Below are 18,963 nucleotides of genomic sequence, written 5' to 3' on the forward strand. Positions count from 1 at the left end.
TCGCCCGGCTAGTTTTTTGTATTTTTTAGTAGAGACAGGGTTTCACCGTGTTAGCCAGGATGGTCTTGATCTCCCGACCTCATAATCCACCCGTCTCGGCCTCCCAAAGTGCTGGGATTACAGGCGTGAGCCACCGCGCCCAGCCCCAATAAATATCTTTAACATACTTACTGAAAGCAAAACAACCTGCACACTCAATTTATTTGCTTAGAAAGATTATGAAAACTATGCAACAAAAAAATCATATCATGCAACCTGAGGAACCCCCTAAGATTCAAAATTTACTAAAATGAATGTCTGTGCACTATGAAGCAAATCCTAAGCATATTAATGGATATAGTTCCAAGGAAAGAATGTGCAGATTGTGTATCACTCATAGCAAAAAAAGGTCATCATCATAAAGGCTACGAAGCTGGAATATTATTTGGTGAATACATCTTTATATAACATGTTGTCACTGCAAAATAGTAAACACCATCCTATTTGCTTCCCTAATCATATGCTAAACAGAGATTTAAGAACTTCCATTAAGTTCTTAAATTAAAGAAGCATTAAAACCTTGTTTTCCCTAAAAGTTAATGAAGAATTCTAAGACAAAGAACACACCCAAACCAAAAGAGAGGAAGGGAATGACAAAATCGTAAGGTAGTCCACCCGCATAATTATTTTAAATATTAACCACTCGTCAGAGTGCCTCAAAGTGATGATTCTGTAGGTCTAGATAATTCTAGAGCCACATGAAAGATTTCATTTCACCTTTCCCCTCTCTTCCCACCATAACACTCACCATACTCAGTTCCCGTGTTCTCTTCCCGATTTCCCTTTCCACCTGGTGCAGTTCCAAGCTCAACTGCTCACTTGAGATCATTCCAGGCCATTTTGGAGGTGGCGGTGGTGAGGGCTGTGACTGGCCTGCCAGGGTGTTTGCCTCCCTCTGCAACACCAGCCTGTTACTAACAGCCTAGTGCATAAAGCCAAGCATAGAGAAAACTCAACACACTTCACACCATGCACAGAATAACCAGGCTCAATTCCATACCACAGCCTTAAGTAGCTTATCACCCAGCTATTTGCAACAAAAATAATGCAACTGTAAGGCACTGTTAAAAAAAGAACAAAACAGGGACATTTAAATTTAGTAAACAGTAATTTCATCTTAAGTATAAATTGCTCCTTGTATTTTCTGATTTGAAAGAGAAGTTGGCTGTGCATGGTGGCTCATGCCTTTAATTCTAGCACTTTGGGAGGCTGAGGTGGGAGGATCACTTGAGGCCAGGAATTTGAGACCCACCTGGGCAATACATCAAGACCTTGCCTCTACAAAAAAAAAAAAAAAAATTAGCCTAGGATGGTGGTGTGGGCCTGTAGTCCTAGCTACTAGGGAGGATCACTTGAGCCCAGGAGTTTAAGATTACAGTGAGCTATGACCATGCCACTGCACTCCATGCACTCCAGCCTGGGCAACAGAGTGAGATCTTGTCTCTCAAAAAAAAAAAAAAAAAAAAAAAAGGAAATGGAAGAAAAACAAGTCAACCACAGATGTGCATCTTTCCCCCTCTGTTTTTAATGGTAATTTTCTCTGAAGTATATCCTGTAACTTATTTCATTGAAACCTCAGTAATGGCAAGGACTTTTAACTGTACTGAGTTAAATATGTGGCAAGTTTCTAAATAATACTGATAGTCTTTTTGGAGAGAAAATGTGCCTGAAAACTTTAAAACAAAAAACCATGCATTTGAGGATATGCAGTGATGCCTTTTTGGGTGGAAGGTCTGAATCTTTAAAAAGTTAATGAACGAAAGATTGCCATAAGCAAACATAGCATTCTCTTTCTGTGACAGGAATCAGCAAGACATTCTGAATCAATGTAAATAAGCAATGGCAAAAGCAGACAAAATCTAAATATTACATAGATTTTTTAAAATTCCTAAATCTAATTGCGTACGTAGGGGCACAAGTCAGCTAAATGTTCCGAAAACAATCTCCTACTGGTCTTCCTAAAAAGAAAGTCTACTAAGAAAATGTCTTATAACTTTTTTTCCCTCCAAAGTGATGGCTTACTTATTATTAAAGATTATGGTAGAAAGACAGACTAATGTTCTAACAGTACCATTTTTTCCTCCAGAAAGGACAATGTATTTATCATTAGAGTATCTTCAGTTTTCCATATTCAAAGAATATGTTCCAATGTAAAGGATGATATATAAACAAAACCTAGTCTTCCTTATGTGACACTTAAAAGATTTTTAAAATTCTTGTTTTTCTTTTTTTTTGAGACAGAGTCTCACTCTGTCGCTCAGGCTGGAGTGCAGTGGCACCATCTGGGATCACTGCAGCCTTGACCTCCCTGGGCTCAGGTGATCCTTCTGCCTTCAGCATCCTGAGTAGCTGAGACTACAGGCATGCACTACCATGCCTGGTGAATTTTTGCGCTTTTTATAGTGAAGGGATTTTGCCATGTTGCCCAGGCTGGTCTCAAACTCCTGAGCTCAAGCAATCCATCTGCTTTGGCCTCCCAACGTGCTGGGATTACAAGCACGAACCACCACATCCAGCCAGATTTAAAAAATTCTTCAGTTTTGTTTTTCTAAGTGTCAGGTAGCATGATGGAAAGAACACTGAATCTGAAATATGAAGACTTGGGTTCATGTTTCAACTTCTGAGAAACTCATATACTTCAATCAAAAAAGGAAGACAATACCACCTGCCTAACCTACCTATCAGGGATATTGTAAGGTTCAAATAAGATACGTGGTAGTGATTTTTAAATGGTACAGAACTACATAAATGAAAAGTGTTATTATTCTTATTACACTGAAACTATGTTTTATTTTTTAAGTCAAAGTTCTTTTTTTTTGAGACTGAGTCTCACACTGTAGCCTGGGCTGGAGTGCAATGGCACGATCTCGGCTCACTGCAACCTCTGCCTCCTGGGTTCACATGATTCTCCTGCCTCAGCCTCCTGAGTAGCTGTGATTACAGGCAATCACCAGCATGCCCAGCTAATTTTTTGTATTTTTAGTAGACATGGGGTTTCACTATGTTGGCCAGACTAGTCTTAACTCCTGACCTCATGATCCGCTTGCCTCGGCCTCCCTAAGTGCTGGGATTACAGGGGTGAAATCCCGTCTTTACTAAAAATACAAAAATTAGCTGAGTATGGTGGTGTACATCTATAATTCCAAGTACTCAGGAGGCTGAGGCAGGAGAATCACATGAACCCAGGAGGTGGAGGTTGCAATGAATAGAGATCATGCCCCCTCACTCCAGCCTGGGCAATAGAGCAATACTCTGTCTCAAAAAACAAAAAACAAAAACAAACAAACAAACAAAACTTAAATGTGCCATCAGGGAATACAAGCTCCTGTTGGGAAATTTTAGGTAATCTGTTTTCTATTCTTTTTTTTTTTTTTTTTGAGACGGAGTCTGGCTCTGTCGCCCAGGCTGGAGTGCAGTGGCTGGATCTCAGCTCACTGCAAGCTCTGCCTCCCGGGTTTATGGCATTCTCCTGCCTCAGCCTCCCGAGTAGCTGGGACTACAGGTGCCCGCCACCTCGCCCAGCTAGTTTTTTGTATTTTTTAGTAGAGACGGGGTTTCACCGTGTTGGCCAGGATGGTCTCGATCTCCCGACCTCGTGATCCGCCCGTCTCGGCCTCCCAAAGTGCTGGGATTACAGGCTTGAGCCACCGCGCCCGGCCTCTATTCTTAGGTAGTAGAAATTTTACGTTTTCTATTGTCCCAGTGCTAAACCCAGTATTGAATTCTTTGAAGAATGGAAACCTACACTAACTCCTAAGAAATAGATCTTAAAGTTTTTTGTTCATAGTGCCTCAAAAGTTCCTGTTTAAAATCTCTGAGAACCCTTCAAAAATTGGAATAAAAATGGCTCTCTAGGCTGGTACCTCTAGTCCACGTAGCTGGGTCTGCTGGCTAATCTGATGGTTCAATTGTTGCAATTCTAGTCGTAGCTGTTCTCTCTCAGCAGATGGAAGGGGTTTTCCATGACTGGCCACTTCTGACATAGATATTCTCTCCCTTCGGTTAGAAAGAAAGTGTGAAGTAAATTTTAACGTTTCATTTTGTTAACATATTACTGACCAGAAAAACAAAAAGAAGTTGCATAATTTTAAAGGTTTCTACATGTTTATTCAAGTAAAAAGAATGACTCATACCTCTCACTGAAGTGTCCCTGAGAAGGTATGTTTTGATGAGGTGAATATGGAGAACCTCCCCAGCCACCATGGGTTCCATATGGACTATAATCTGTAAGAGAATGATTTATTATGGTATGATATAATTCACAGATTTGATTCTTCTTTTAAGGTACTCATAATCTAAAAGACATTAGGGTATTGCATACACAGATATCTGGTATCTACCTTAAATGGCCAGATTTTTAAAATTCTTTAACTTTGTTTTTCTAAATGTCAGGCAGCATGATGCTGGGTACTGATGCATGTTTGTTTCTTTCCCAATGAACTTTCAGTCTTTGTAGTTTTTCTTCCAAATTACTGTATAATGAGAATGTTATTCCCCCAAATAGCAATGAAGCTATTTGGGGTGGGGGTGGGATGGGGAAGAAACATTAGGAAAGCTTCACATATAGACATTTAATTTCAGTTTATGTACCTAAAATTCTCTGGGTTATATTACCTTTCTTACAGGGATGATTCCATGGAAAGTTTGAAAATTACTGCCTTGCAAGATTACTAAGAACACTGATTGTAAATGGGGAGCAGGGGTAATGCTGAAAGTCAAGATTATGAACCCTTTAGGTCAGCTTACCTTTGAGATTCTTACCTGAAATGTTAACAGATTTTGTAGGAGCTCCCTGAGGTGCCATAGCCTGCATTGGACCAGCACCCTGATATATAGTTTTGGAAGTTCGTGAGATGGCACCAAACCGAGACACTGTTGGTCGGTCTCCAAATGGGATGAGGTCATCATCACTGGTTTCTGCTGCTCTTCTCTGAAGATCTAATCGCTGGTCCCTCATCCCTTTACTCTCCACATTCTGATAAAAAAGCAAAATGAGAAATCTACCCCACACTCAGATGGCTCTGTAACCTAATTTTTTCTAGATCTGTAATAAGGTTCAACTTCCCAAAGTGCTGGGATTACAGGTATGAGCTACTGCACCTGACCTAAGAAATATATTTTTAAAATTTATGGGAGGCCATTGTTTTGGACTAAGCTCCTGCACTAAGCCCCAAGATACCAGATCAAAGCAGAATATAATCACTTGTGCTAGATGCCACAAAATCAAACTGAACTTGAAAATGCACCAGTTTTCCAAAAAACAGGAGATTCACAGCAATCAATCATAAGAGGATCACTCAATTAGAACTGGTAAGTCCCTTCTGCTTTAGTCCTATAAGGAAAATAACTTTGAAACAGCTAATCTGAGTTTTGCTTTCTTTTCTCTGTTTAGCTCATTAAAGCATCTTTCTATTTCATAGATGAAATGCTTCCTGATTAATCAATCACTAATAAAAGCCAATTCAATCTTTAAGAAATAATATATATAATGATCTAGTATATATATATATATATTCATACAAATATATATTTATCCCTGTATAATGTTACACACATATATAGACACACAAATATATAATTTGTATGCACATTAACATTTGAGAAATACTAGATTAGACTTCTTTTACCTATTTGGGAGGTTTTCAATTACCTCCCAAACTTCAAGTCCTCTATATTGGACTGCAACTTTTTGTTTGTTTTTGAGACAGGGTTTTGCTCTGTCACCAGGTTGGAGTGCAGTGGTATGGGAGCCTCAACCTCCTGGGCTCAAGCAATCCTCCTGCCTTGGCTTCTCAAGTAGCTGGGACCATGGGCGTGCACCACACACCTGGCTAATTAAAAACATTTTTGAGGAGATGGGGTCTTGCTATGTTGCCCAGGCTGGTCTTGAACTCCTGGGTTCAAACAATCCTCCCACCTTGGCCTCCCAAAGTGCTGGGGTTACAGGTGTGAGTCACCATGCCTGGCCCAAACTTTTTAATTCTTTACTGATTTAAGAAAATGAGTTTTATTTTGCTAATACTCGTGTTACTTTAATATAATAACCCTTTTTGAAAGCCAAGTACAAGGCAAACATTCCCGCCTAATTTCCCTCATTTCTTTCCAATAAGAGCCTTACTACAGCCTAAAAACAATGCTTCTGTAATCCTACTGCAAAAAAAAAAGATTTATTTTGTTTTTTCTCCCTCTAAAACTCTATTTTTTGGGGGGCGGGGCTGGCATATAATCATATTTATGCTATTAGATATCACTTCACTCATTTACAGTGGTTATCAGCATCCAAATCTTTTTTTTATGGCAAATATTGGTCTTTTCTCAACCACCTGGAAAAGCATTTATCCATGAAAATCTATATAACCTAGGAAAAACCTATATAATATCTTACTAACTCTGTTAAGAGTAATAAGGACAAATGGGTTAAGAATAGTCAAGGTGTACCATACTGTTCAGCAATACCATTCCTCTTTTTTTTTTTTTTTTTGAGATGGAGTCTCACTCTGTCATCTAGGCTGGAGTGCAGTGGCACAATCTCGGCTCACTGCAGCCTCTGCCTCCCGGGTTCATGCCATTCTCCTGTCTCAATCTCCCAAGTACCTGGGATTACAGGCTCCTGCTACCATGCCCAGCTAATTTTTGTGTATTTAGTAGAGATGAGGTTTCGCCATGTTGGCCAGGCTGGTCTCAAACTCCTGACCTCAAGTGATCCACCTGCCTTGGCCTCCGAAAGTGCTGGGATTACAAGCATGAGCCACGGTGCCCAGCCAGCAAGACCATTTCTAAGTGTAACTTTCATGCATGTGAAGACATATATACATAAGAATGTTTGTTGGAGTACCATACATAATAGTGAAAGATCAAAAATAGCCTAAATGTCCACTAACACAAAAAGAAATCATTGTTTGGTATCATTTATACAGAATATCTCACAAAAGTAGCTAAAATCAATAATCCTGAGCTACAGATACAAATATGGGCTGGGCATAGTGGCTCACACCTGTAATCCCAGCATTTTGGGAGGCCGAGGAGGGCAGATCACCTGAAGTCAGGAGTTCGAGACGAGCCTGACCAACATGGTGAAACTCTGTCTCTACTAAAAATACAAAAAAATTAGCCAGGCATGGTGGTATGTGCCTGTAGTCCCAGCTCCTCGGGAGGCTGAGGCAGGAGAATCGCTTGAACCCAGGAGGCGGAGGTTGTAGTGAGCTGAGATCATGCCACTGCACTCCAGCCTGGGTGACAGAGTGGAACCCCGTCTCAAAAACAAACAAACAAAACAACAACAACAAAAAAAAGACACAACTTAAAAGCAATGCTGAGTGAAAACATGAAAATACAAGCTGAAGTGTATAATTTACATAAGGTCTATAAACACATAAAACAACATTGTTTAGGAATAGTATAAAATTATCCATGGCCAGGCGCACTGGCACACACTTGTAACTACAGCACTTTCAGAAGCAGGAGAATCCCTTGAGCCCAGGAGCTCAGGACCAGCCTGTTCTGCCTAGGCGACATAGCAAGACCTCATCTCTACCAAAAAAAAAAAAAATTAGCTGAGCATAGTATCACACATCTGTGTCCCAGCTACTTGGGAGGGTGAGGTGGGAGGATCACTTGAGTCCAGGAGTGAGGCTGCAGTGAGCTGTGACTGTGACACTGCACTCCAGCATGAGGAAGATCCTGTCTTAAGGGGAAATAAAATTATCCATGAAAATGATAAATACTAAACTCAGGATAGAGATTACTGACAGGGAATGAAAGAGGGAGAAAAACGAGACTTGGGAAATATATACAGGGGGATATACTTCTTGAAAATTGTATTTCTTTAAAAAATAAAAAGGCAATGAAGATAATATCCAAGTAGGGTAGCTCATGCCTGTAATCCCAGCACTTTGGGAGGCAGAAGCGGGAGGATCACTTGAGGCCAGGCAGGAGTTTAAGATCAGTCTGGGAAACATAGCAAGACCCCATCTCTACAAAATTTTTTAAATTAGCTGGGTGTGGTGGCATGCACCTGTAGTCCTAGCTACTCAGGAGGATCACCTAAGTTCAGGAGTTTGAAGTTACAGTGAGCCATAATCATGTCACTACACTCCACCCTGCGTGATGAAGATCGATCCTATCGCTATAAAAAGAGGTAAGCTGAAGCTGGGCATGGTGGCTCACGCCTGTAATCCCAGCACTTTGGGAGGCCGAGACAGGTGGATCACTTGAGGTCGGGAGTTCGAGACTAGCCTGACCAACATGGAGAAACCCTGTCTCTACTAAAAAATATAGCTGGGTGTGGTGGCATGCACCTGTAGTCCTAGATACTCAGGAGGATCTCCTGAGTTCAGGAGTTTGAGGTTACAGTGATCCATAATCACATCACTGCACTCCACCCTGGGTGACAAAGACCGATCTTATCTCTATAAAAAGAGATAAGATGAAGCTGGGCATGGTAGCTGACACCTATAATCCCAGCACTTTGGGAGGCCGAGGCCGGGTGGATCGCTTGAGGTCGGGAGTTCGAGACCAGTCTGACCAACATGGAGAAACTCCGTCTCTACTAAAAAATACACAATTAGCCAGGTGTGGTGGCGCATGCCTGTAATCCCAGCTACTCCGGAGGCTGAGGCAGGAGTATCACTTGAACCTGGGAGGCGGAGGCTGCGGTGAGCCGAGACCATTGCACTCCAGTCTGGGCAACAAGAGTAAAACTCCGTCTCAAAAAAAAAAAAGGAGATAAGATTTTGATAATATTTTAACTTGGGTTATTAGAAACACTGGTGTTACATGATTTTTCACTAAAGAATAAAATAACCCAAGTATTAAATTTCAGCATCTTAGAGTTCACTTGAAGCTGAGCAGCTGTAATTCTGACTTAAATACTACTCTTGTTCACTAGATTCAACTTTGTTATTTAAACTTCAGAGTTGTGAAAAATAATTTTTTTTTGAGAATTTTTTTTTTGAGACGGAGTGTCACTTTGTCGCCCAGGCTGGAGTGCAGTGGCACAATCTTGGCTCACTGCATGCTCTGCCTCCCGGGTTCATGCCATTCTCCGTGAAGAAGAATTTTAACTTATTTGGTGAAGAAGTCCAAGATCCTAATTAATTATGTAAAATAATTTAATCTGGGTACTGAACAATTGTTGAGAAATTGCTATTTGCACAGAAATATAATAAATGCTCTGTCTCGGTAAGTATTAAAAGATTTTTATTTACATCTAAATGAATCAAAAACCTGCACTGTTTAAAGATAACTCAATTGCAGAGTATAGAATATGGTCTGAAACTCTTAAGCAAAGCTGAATTATTTGTGCCTAAACGGTAATGGGTGAAAATTTATTTGGTTTATCTTGATTTATATTAATTATTGCTTAGCTGTTACACATACCATCATTTCCACACTCCCTGCTGCCACAACATCTTTGGGTTTTGCATCTTTGGTTCCAATGTAGGAGCCGATGGTGTCACATGACCAGGGAGAGTATTGGCTATAATCATTTCCTTTGTATTTCCCAGCTACCTTCAAGTCTTCATCCAAAAACTACAGATGGAGAAAGAAAAAAAAAAAGAAAAAGAAAAAGAAATAAAACAGGAAATGGGTCTATGAGTAACAAGACAGAGAAAGCAGAGAATTTCTTAGAACATTGTGCTGAAGCAACATAATGATGATTATTCGATTTTTAAGTGCCACAATAGAAGATTTTTGTAAACTATGAAAAATATAAAATAAGTGAAGAGTGATTTTTAGCTTTCAGTTTTTGTTTTTTGTTTTTTTTTACCTTAGCAGAAGGTAAAAAAAAAAAAAGGTAATTCAATATCCTTCCAGGAATCAAGCTAAGATTTTATGGGTTTGCTCATCCTTTTCTTCATTAGATCAGTAAACATTTAAGCATATATGTACCAAGCCATAGTTTTGCTAGACCCTCCTCAATGTTTCTTTCAATAAAATCAAGGTAAATAAGAATATTAAAAATTTTGATTTTTATAGTACATGATGATGTAGTAATTTTTTACTGAAATCTCTTTAATAGCAATAATTCATATCTTGAATAAATTCTGCTTCTTAGGTTGATTCAATGAGATGAAAAGGATGTCTAATTTTTATCTTTTCAAGATTAAGTTCTCCAGTCTAAAAACAGAATAGCTATTCTAAGGCTAATATATTTTCACTAAAATTGCAACATTCACATTTATAAAGTGTTTTACATTTTCAAAATGTTTTCACGTATACTACCTAATAAGCTCCTAAATCCATAATAGACAACACAGGTGATATGACCAAGGCTATACCAGTATAGGGCAATGCTAGGACTATAACTTTAATGTTTCTTTCATTTTATCACAAGACATATATACACTAGTATCTAGGGGTATCAGTGTTCATACTAAAAACATCTCTTTGCTGAGTTATCATCGTTGGCCTTCTGCACTGATATAGGGTCTGCTCCTCACTAATATCACTCACTGTCAACCACTCTTCATTGGTATTGGTTCATTTAAGTGGATCTATGCCTCCCACTATACTAAAAACATCTCTTTTCTGAGTCATCATTATTGGCCTTCTGCACTGACACAGGGTCTGCTGATCACTAATATCACTCATTGCCAACCACTCTTCTGTTTCTATTATTCATAACCTTTTCCCTTTTCTTTGTCCTATTATTTAAAAAATTTTTATCCTTTTTTATTTTTCTTCTACTTATTAAACTTTAGATAGAACAGCTAACTTTTAAAACACATGACCCACCAGTTACAGTGCTCCTTTTTTTTGAGACGGTGTATCGCTCTATCACCCAGGATGAAGTGCAGTAACATGATCTCCGCTCTCTGCAACCTCTGCCTCCCAGGTTCAAGCCATTCTCCTGACTCAGCCTCCCAAGTAGCTGGGATTACAGGTGCGTACCTCTACACCTGGCTAATTTTTGTATTTTTAGTAGTGACAGGGTTTCACCATGTTGGCCAAGCTCGTCTGGAACACTTGACCTCAGGTGATCCACCCACCTCAGTCTCCCAAAGTGCTGGGATTACGGGCGTGAGCTACCACGCCTAGCCAAGAGTGCTCCTTTTTTAAATCTCTGACTGTAGTGTATTATATGCAGCTATTTAAATGAATGAGATAAATTTATATACTGACATACAAAGACAGCCAGGAAAATGGATTAGGTAAAAACAAATTCAAAGGCAAAACAGACATAAAACCAAGATGTATTTACTAAATGATCCTATTAAAAAATAATAATGAGGCTGGGCAAGGTGGCTCACACCTGTAATCCCAGCACTTTGGGAGGTCGAGGCAGGCAGATCACCTAAGGTCGGGAGTTCAAGACCAGCCTGGCCAAGGTGGTGAAACCCCGTCTCTACTAAAAATACAAAAATTAGTTGGGTGTGGTGGTGCATGCCTGTAGTCCCAGCTACTCAAGAGGTTGAGGCAGGAAAATTGCTTGAACCTGGGAGGGAGAGTTGCAGGGAGCCAAGTTTGCGCGACTACACTCCAGCCTGGGCAACAGAGTGAGATTCCGTCTCAAAAAGAAAAAAAAAAAAGTAAAAACAATAATAATAAAGAGATCCAACAATCCCACTACTGGGCATTCATCCAAAGGAAAAGAAATCAGTATATGAAGGGATATTTACACCCTCGTGTTTTATTCCCAATAGCCAAGATACAGAATCAACCTAGGTGTACAGCAACAGATGAATTGATAAAGAAAATGTGGTATATATACAATGAAATACTATTCAGACATAAAAAAGAATAAATCCTGTCATTTGCAGCAACATAGATGAGCCTGGAGGACAACACATTAAGTGAAATTGGTTAGGCACAGAAAGATAAATATTTCAGGTTCTCACTCATATGTGGGAGCTAAAAAGTTGAGTCACAGAAGTAGGGAGTGGAACTGTGGTTATGAGAGACTAGAAAGGGAATGGAGGGAGGCAAGGGGAGACAGAGCTTGGTTAATAGATACAAAATTATAGCTACATAGGAGGAATTACTTCTAGCATTCTGTAGCCCTGCAGGGTGAATACAGTTAATAATTTACTACATATTTTCTAAAAGCTAGAAGAGAGGATTGTTTTTCCTGATTTGAAAAAATTATGTTTTTTTTTTTGAAGAAAACTTTTAACATCATAAACTGATTTTTATGTACAATTTTATTCATTATTTCTATAGACCAATTCAATTCAGGTTTATTTACTTATTTACAAATGACATAAAAAATGTGGGCTGGGCATGGTGGGTGGATTGCTTGAGCCCATAAGTGTGAGACCACCAGCCTGGGCAACACAGCAAGACCCTGTCTCTTTTTTAAGAAAATAGAAACATTTTTAAAAAAATTTTCCACTTAGGATCTTGGAAGTCAAAATAAAATGGAAAGTATCTAGGACAGATTGACAAAAGAAACAAATATCAACAAAATGATTTTCAATTTGATGAAGAAAGAAACCACAATCTTAGGCTGGGCATGGTGGCTTGCACCTATAATCCAGCACTTTGGGAGGCCAAAGTGGGCAGATCACGAGGTCAGGAGTTCAAGACCAGCCTGGCCAACATAGTGAAACCCCGTTCCTAAAATACAAAAAATTAACGAGCATGGTGGCGGGCGCCTGTAATCTCAGCTACTCAGGAAGTTGAGGTGGGAGAATCGCTTGAACCTGGGAGGCGAAGGTTGCAGTGAGCCAAGATCACGCCATTGCACTCCAGCCCAGGTGACAGTGTGACATTCCATCTCAAAAAAAAAAAAAGAAAAAAGAAAGAAACCACAATCTTCATACAACAACAACATTATCAGGTTTGCAGTAAGAGATGTGGCTTTTTTTCTTTTCTACAGGCGTGAGCCACCGCGCTGGGCCGATTTATAAAGGAAGCCTGAGATAAACACTGTCAACAATGTTGTGATACGAAAAGCAAGAACAACAGCAGATCTGCCCAGCATTTTTCCTTGAAATAAAATCTGAAGATATTTATTTAGCCCACAAGAAGAATGTTATTTATACAATGTTATATAATGCAAAAATTTACAATTAAATATAACACTGCTCTCTTCTTCAAAGAAAAGTTGGATGACTGGCCGGGCACAGTGGCTCATGCCTGTAATCACAGCACTTTGGGAGGCTGAGGTGGCTAGATCATCTGAGGTTAGGAGTTCGAGACCAGCCTAGCCAACATGGTGAAACCCCGCCTCTACTAAAAATACAAAAATCAGCCTGGCATAGTGGTGCATGCCTGTAATCCCAGTTACTCAGGAGGCTGAGGCAGGAGAATCGCTTGAACCAGGGAGGTGGAGGTTGCAGTGAGCCGAGATCGTGCCACTGCACTCTAGCCTGGGCAACAGAGGAAGAGTCTGTCTCAAAAAAAAAAAAAAAAAAAGAAAAGAAAAGAAAAGGAAAGTGGGATGACTGTTCTGAACAACTTAAAAGCTACCTGCCTACCAGTCAAAGGGTGACTGAAACTCTCTGGAAGCATCCTGCATTTCTGTAGCCTTGACCTTGCAGCAGCAAGCATCACATACACAATTGTCCAAGGAAGAGAGGATTTTGAATGTTCCCAATATAAATAAAAGGTAAATGTTTGAGATGATATACTAATTACCCTGCTTTGATCATTGCATATTGTATATGTGTACTGACATATCACTTTGGGAGGCTGAGGCAGGTGGATCACCTGAGGTTAGGAGTTTGAGACCAGCCTGACCAACGTGGAGAAACCCTGTCTCTACTAAAAATACAAAATTAGCTAGGCGTGGTGGCGCATGCCTGTAATCCGAGCTCCTCGGGTGGCTGAGGCAGAAGAATCACTGGAACCCGGGAGGCAGAGGTTGCGGTCAGCCGAGATCGCGCCATTGCACTCTAGCCCGGGCAACAAGAGCGAAACTCCATCTCAAAAAATAAAAAGAAAAAGAAATATCACTCTGTATCCCATAAACTTGTACAATTATAATGTGTCTACTAAAGAGATGTTAGTTCATGCACAGAAAGAAGGTGAAATATATATAAAAAGTTTAAATATATAATAAACAGTGGTTATAGAAAATGAGATTTTGGAGAAACTTCTCTTTCTATATCATGTATTTCCATAATGTATGAATTTAGTACAACCATACACAAGTTGTTTTATTTACTTATTTTTAAATTTTTGTTGAGAAGGAGTCTCGCTCTGTCGCCCAGGCCGGAGTGCCGTGGTGTGATCTCGGCTCATTGCAACCTCTGCCTCCTGGGTTCAAGCAATTCTCCTGCCTCAGTCTCCCAAGTAGCTGGGATTACAGGTGCCCACCATCATGCCTGGTTAATTTTTGTATTCAGGTTGTTTATAATCAGAACTGAGGTTTAAATATATATCTTTGTATCTCAGTAACTAAAATAATACTAGATAATGTTCCTTAATAGCCAGGCATTATTATAATTTTTATTAGGAGTAAAAATAACAATAATAAATATGAATTGTTTACTGAATGCCTGCTACATACCAGATGCCTTATGTTTCATCTTCACCATACCACTATGAGGTAGGCTTTCTTATGTTTGATTTATAAATGAAGAAACTTGCACCTCAGGGTTCAGGGATGCTAAGTAATTTTAAAAAGATCACACAGTGAAGGACACAACTGAACCTCAAAATTTCTTATGTTTGATACCAAAAACTGCTCACTTTTCACAATGTCATATTGTTTTCCACATTTCTTATAAAACAATATAGCATAACAAAGTTCCAGGGTGTACTCTAATAAATAATTTTTGAAAAAATATCACATCTGGTGTTTTTTTTCCAACTTTTTTGAGACAAGGTATTTGTTACTCAGGCTGGAGTGCAGTAGCACAATCATAGCTCATTGCAGCATGGACCTCTCAGGTTCAAGCAATCCTCCCACCTCAGCCTCCCAAGAAGCTGGGACCGCAGGCGCATCCCACTACACCTGGCTAATCTTTAGTTTTAAATTTGTAGGAATAGGGTCTATGTTGCTCAGACTGGTCTTGAACTCCTGGGCTCAAGTCATCTTCCCACCTCAGCCTCCCAAAGTGTGGGATTACAGGTGTGAACTACTGCACACCTGGCTGTTTTTACTTTACAAATAAAACTACATTAATAGAAGACGTTGTGACTTTACTAATAACCTACATTTTTGTGGAAAATTCATCCAAAGTGTTTAGATGGGAAAACTAGATATTGTGAACAACTTCTATTTAGTAGACTTCCTTCATACACCCAACAAGATACTATTTACTATGTGTGATATACTTCTCCATTTTCATTTATTATTGATGATTTGTCAGTTAGTAACATTTAGAATCGTAATTCTATACATAAAGGATGAAAGACAAGTTCCTTACATAGTATCAACTGTAATCCTGAGAAAACTTACTTGATTATTTAAAAAAATACATAAACTATAAGCTAAAGCAGTATGTACAACCAACAAAACAAATACGATTACTTTAAAGTTGGATATTTTTGGGCAGGGCGCAGTAGCTCACGCCTGTAATCCCAGCACTTTAGGAGGCCAAGGCGGGTAGATCATTTGAGGTCAGTTTGAGACCAGCCTGGCCAACATGGTGAAACTCCATCTCTACTAAAAATACAAAAAAAGTAGCTGCGTGTGGTGGCACATGCCTATAATCCCAGCTACTGGGGGAGGCTGAGGCAGGAGAATCCCTTGAACCCAGGAGGCAGAGGTTGCAGTGAACCAAGATTGCACCACTGCACTCCAGCCTGGGCAACAGGGCGAGACTCCGTCTCAAAAAAAAAAAAAAAAAAAGTTGGCTTTTTGAAAAGATGAACAAAATTGATAGATCCCTAGCAGGACTGACAAAAAAAATTACCAATATAGAACTAGAAAAACGAACATCACTGTAGACCATATAAACATTAAGATAACAAGACAACACTTACTATAACTAGTAGCACTGTCGTACAGAAATACAAAGAAGTTGACTCCCAAATTATGGTTATTGCCCTGTGATACATTAACCAGCATTTTTTTTTTTTTTTTTTTTTTGAGACGGAGTCTTGCTCTGTTGCCCAGGCTGGAGTGCAGTGGCCAGATCTCAGCTCACTGCAAGCTCCGCCTCCCGGGTTTACGCCATTCTCCTGCCTCAACCTCCCGAGTAGCTGGGACTACAGGCGCCCGCCACCTCGCCCGGCTAGTTTTTTGTATTTTTTAGTAGAGACGAGGTTTCACCGTGTTAGCCAGGATGGTCTCGATCTCCTGACCTCGTGATCCGCCCGTCTCGGCCTCCCAAAGTGCTGGGATTACAGGTTGAGCCACTGTGCCGGGCCAACCAGCTTTTTTAAAAGCAATCTTATTTGATTGTTGTTTTTCTCTGATTTTCACTATCTGTATTTACGTGTCTTTCCTATTCATTAAACCAACTTTCCTGGCTGGTTTCCTCATTACTGAGTTAAATAAATCTTTGATATGTCTTACTTATTTAAAACAATTCTGAAACTAGGATTAGAGAAACGTTTCATAAATACGATAAAGATTTTCTACCAAAAAGCCTAAAACATAATGGTAAATTATTATTAAAAGCTCCATTTACTCAAAGATTAGAAAGGAGTCAAGAATATGTGTTACAATCACTTCTATTCAGCATTATGCTGGAGTCCAAAATAATAAGACAAAGACAAGACAAAAGGATTAAAAAGGGGAAAAAAGATTATTCAGAGGACATAATTGTGTGCATAGAATATTCAAAAGAATCTACTAACAGTATTATAATTAATAAAGAAATTTAGCAAGCCTGCTGAATAGAAGGGTCAATACAAAAAATCTATTTCTCTATATTAATAATAGAAAATAAAAATTTCCAAACAATTCTATTTAAAATAGTTTCAAAAAACATTGATTATCTAGGAATAAATTCAATGTAAGATGTGCAAGACACTGAAGTATGAAGTATAAAGAAAATTCAAATAAATGAAGGGGTATATGATGTCCATAGAGACTTGATATTAGAAAGATGTCACTTCTCAGCTGGGCACAGTGGCTTATGCTTATAATCCCAGCACTCTGGGAGGCCGAGGCGGGCAGATCACCTGAGGTCAAGAGATCGAGACCATCTTGGCCAACATGGTGAAACCCCAGCGCTACTAAAATACAAAAAACTAGCCGGGCGTGGTGGCTCATGCCTGTAGTCCCAGCTACTTGGGAGGCCGAGGCAGAAGAATCACTTGAACCCAGGAGGCGGTGGTTGCAGTGAGCTGAGATGGCACCATTGCACTCCAGCCTGGCGAAAGAGCAAGACTCTGTCTCAAAAAAAAAAAGAAAAATGTCACTTCTCATCATATTGATCTAAGGCAACACTGTCTAGGCCTGGCGTGGTGTCTCACGCCTGTCATCCCAGCACTTTGGAAAGCTGAGGTGGGAGGATCACCTGAGGTCAGCAGTTCGAGACCAGCAAGGCCAACATGGTGAAGCCCTGTCTCCACTAAAAATACAAAAATTATAGTCGGGCATGGTGGTGCACGCCTGTAATCTCAGTTACTCAGGAGGTTGGGGCAGGAGAATAACTTGAACCCAGGAGGTGGAGGTTGCAATTAATTGAGATTGCACCACTGTACTCCGGCCTGGGTGACAGAGTGAGACTCCGACTCAAAAAAAAAAAAAAAAAAAAAAAAAAAGATACAAAAATTAGCTAGGAGTGGTGGTGTGTACCTGCAGTCCCAGCTACTTGGGAGGCTGAGGCATGAGAATTGCTTGAACCTGGGAGGCAGAGGCAGCAGTGAATGAAAATTGCGCCACTGCACTCCAGCCTGGGCGACAGAGTGAGACTCTGTTTCAAAAAAACAAATAAATAAAAATAAAGCAACACTAATAGAAATATAATGCGATCCACACATACAATTAAAACATTTTTAGTGGCCACATGAAAAGCAAAAACAGGTGAAATTAATTTTAATAATTTTATTTAATCCAATATATCAAAAATATTAATGAAGTTTACATTTTTGGTATGAAATTCTTGAATTCAGTGTGTATTTTATCACTATAGTACTTCTGAACTTAAACTGGCCATATATTACATGTTCAACAGCCCCATGTGGCTAGTGGCTACCATATTGGACAGCACAGATTTAGAGATCCGATGTAATCCTAATCAAAACTGGAGCATATGTTTTTGTGGAAATCAACATACTGATTCTTGAAAAATAACAATACTAGAAAATACAACCACCACATATTGAGACTTATTATAGAACTACACGAAGAGAATGTGGCATTGGTTCAAGGATAGAAATAGATTGATGGAAAAGAAAAGGGTCAGGAAACATGAATGTGGTCATCAGATTATGATAAAGCAGGGCACCAGGGAAAGCATGCCGATTTCATCAAATTGTGCTGAGTCAATGCCTTACAGGAAAAACAAAACAAAACAAAACAAAAAAAACACGGATCTTGACTCCTAATACATTACATTACATACACACAAAAATCAGTTCTAGATGGATTGCAGAGCTAAATGATAATAAACCTTTTAGAAGAAAACAGAAAAAAAAAAAATCTTCATATGCATTGGGAATAGGCAAAGATGACCTAAACTGGACACACACACAAAAACACTGATAAATGAGACTAAAAATGATTTGCTTACTTCTTCTGGATGAAAGGTAGGAGGCAAGGTTGGTGAAGGTGCAAAAGGAGGTGGAGAGATAACCTTTCTTTCCTCTAGCTGGGCCATTATTTCCTTTCGTCGGCGATGTAGTTCATCTAGACTAGGATGAGGCTGGGGAGGAGGAGGAAGCCGGCTATAAGGAGGTTCCTAAAAATAGAAAGATTAGTTAAAATTGAAAGAGAATTTCAGGACAGATTAATTCATTTAATATACTCAGCGTATATTTTAAGTTATGAAGCAGCTTGTATACCCTTCTTAACATTTGAAAACACCAACACTTAATAGAACAAAGTAAAACAAAATCCCCCAAACTCTCGAGATCTTC

General features: G+C 39.4%; 1 protein-coding gene across 4 annotated transcripts in view; it reads right to left on the bottom strand.

Moving 5' to 3' along the window:
* The window catches only part of RC3H1 (ring finger and CCCH-type domains 1), an 88,007-nt gene that overhangs the window by 5,691 nt on the left and 63,353 nt on the right, over window positions 1-18,963 (bottom strand). For 2 of the 4 annotated variants that reach the window (XM_023207195.1, XM_023207194.1), the window contains exons 13-18: window positions 18,618-18,785; window positions 9,418-9,570; window positions 4,801-5,014; window positions 4,173-4,263; window positions 3,903-4,035; window positions 788-934 (exon numbers count right to left, since the gene is read on the bottom strand). In XM_023207195.1, coding sequence (XP_023062963.1) covers window positions 788-934; window positions 3,903-4,035; window positions 4,173-4,263; window positions 4,801-5,014; window positions 9,418-9,570; window positions 18,618-18,785 — 906 coding nt within the window. Of the gene's footprint in view, window positions 1-787; window positions 962-3,902; window positions 4,036-4,172; window positions 4,264-4,800; window positions 5,015-9,417; window positions 9,571-18,617; window positions 18,786-18,963 lie in introns of all 4 variants that reach the window. The other 2 variants (XM_023207193.1, XM_023207192.1) reach the window with 1 other exon arrangement.

Source organism: Piliocolobus tephrosceles, chromosome 1 (assembly GCF_002776525.5).
Source record: "Piliocolobus tephrosceles isolate RC106 chromosome 1, ASM277652v3, whole genome shotgun sequence".
Lineage (NCBI taxonomy): Eukaryota > Metazoa > Chordata > Mammalia > Primates > Cercopithecidae > Piliocolobus > Piliocolobus tephrosceles.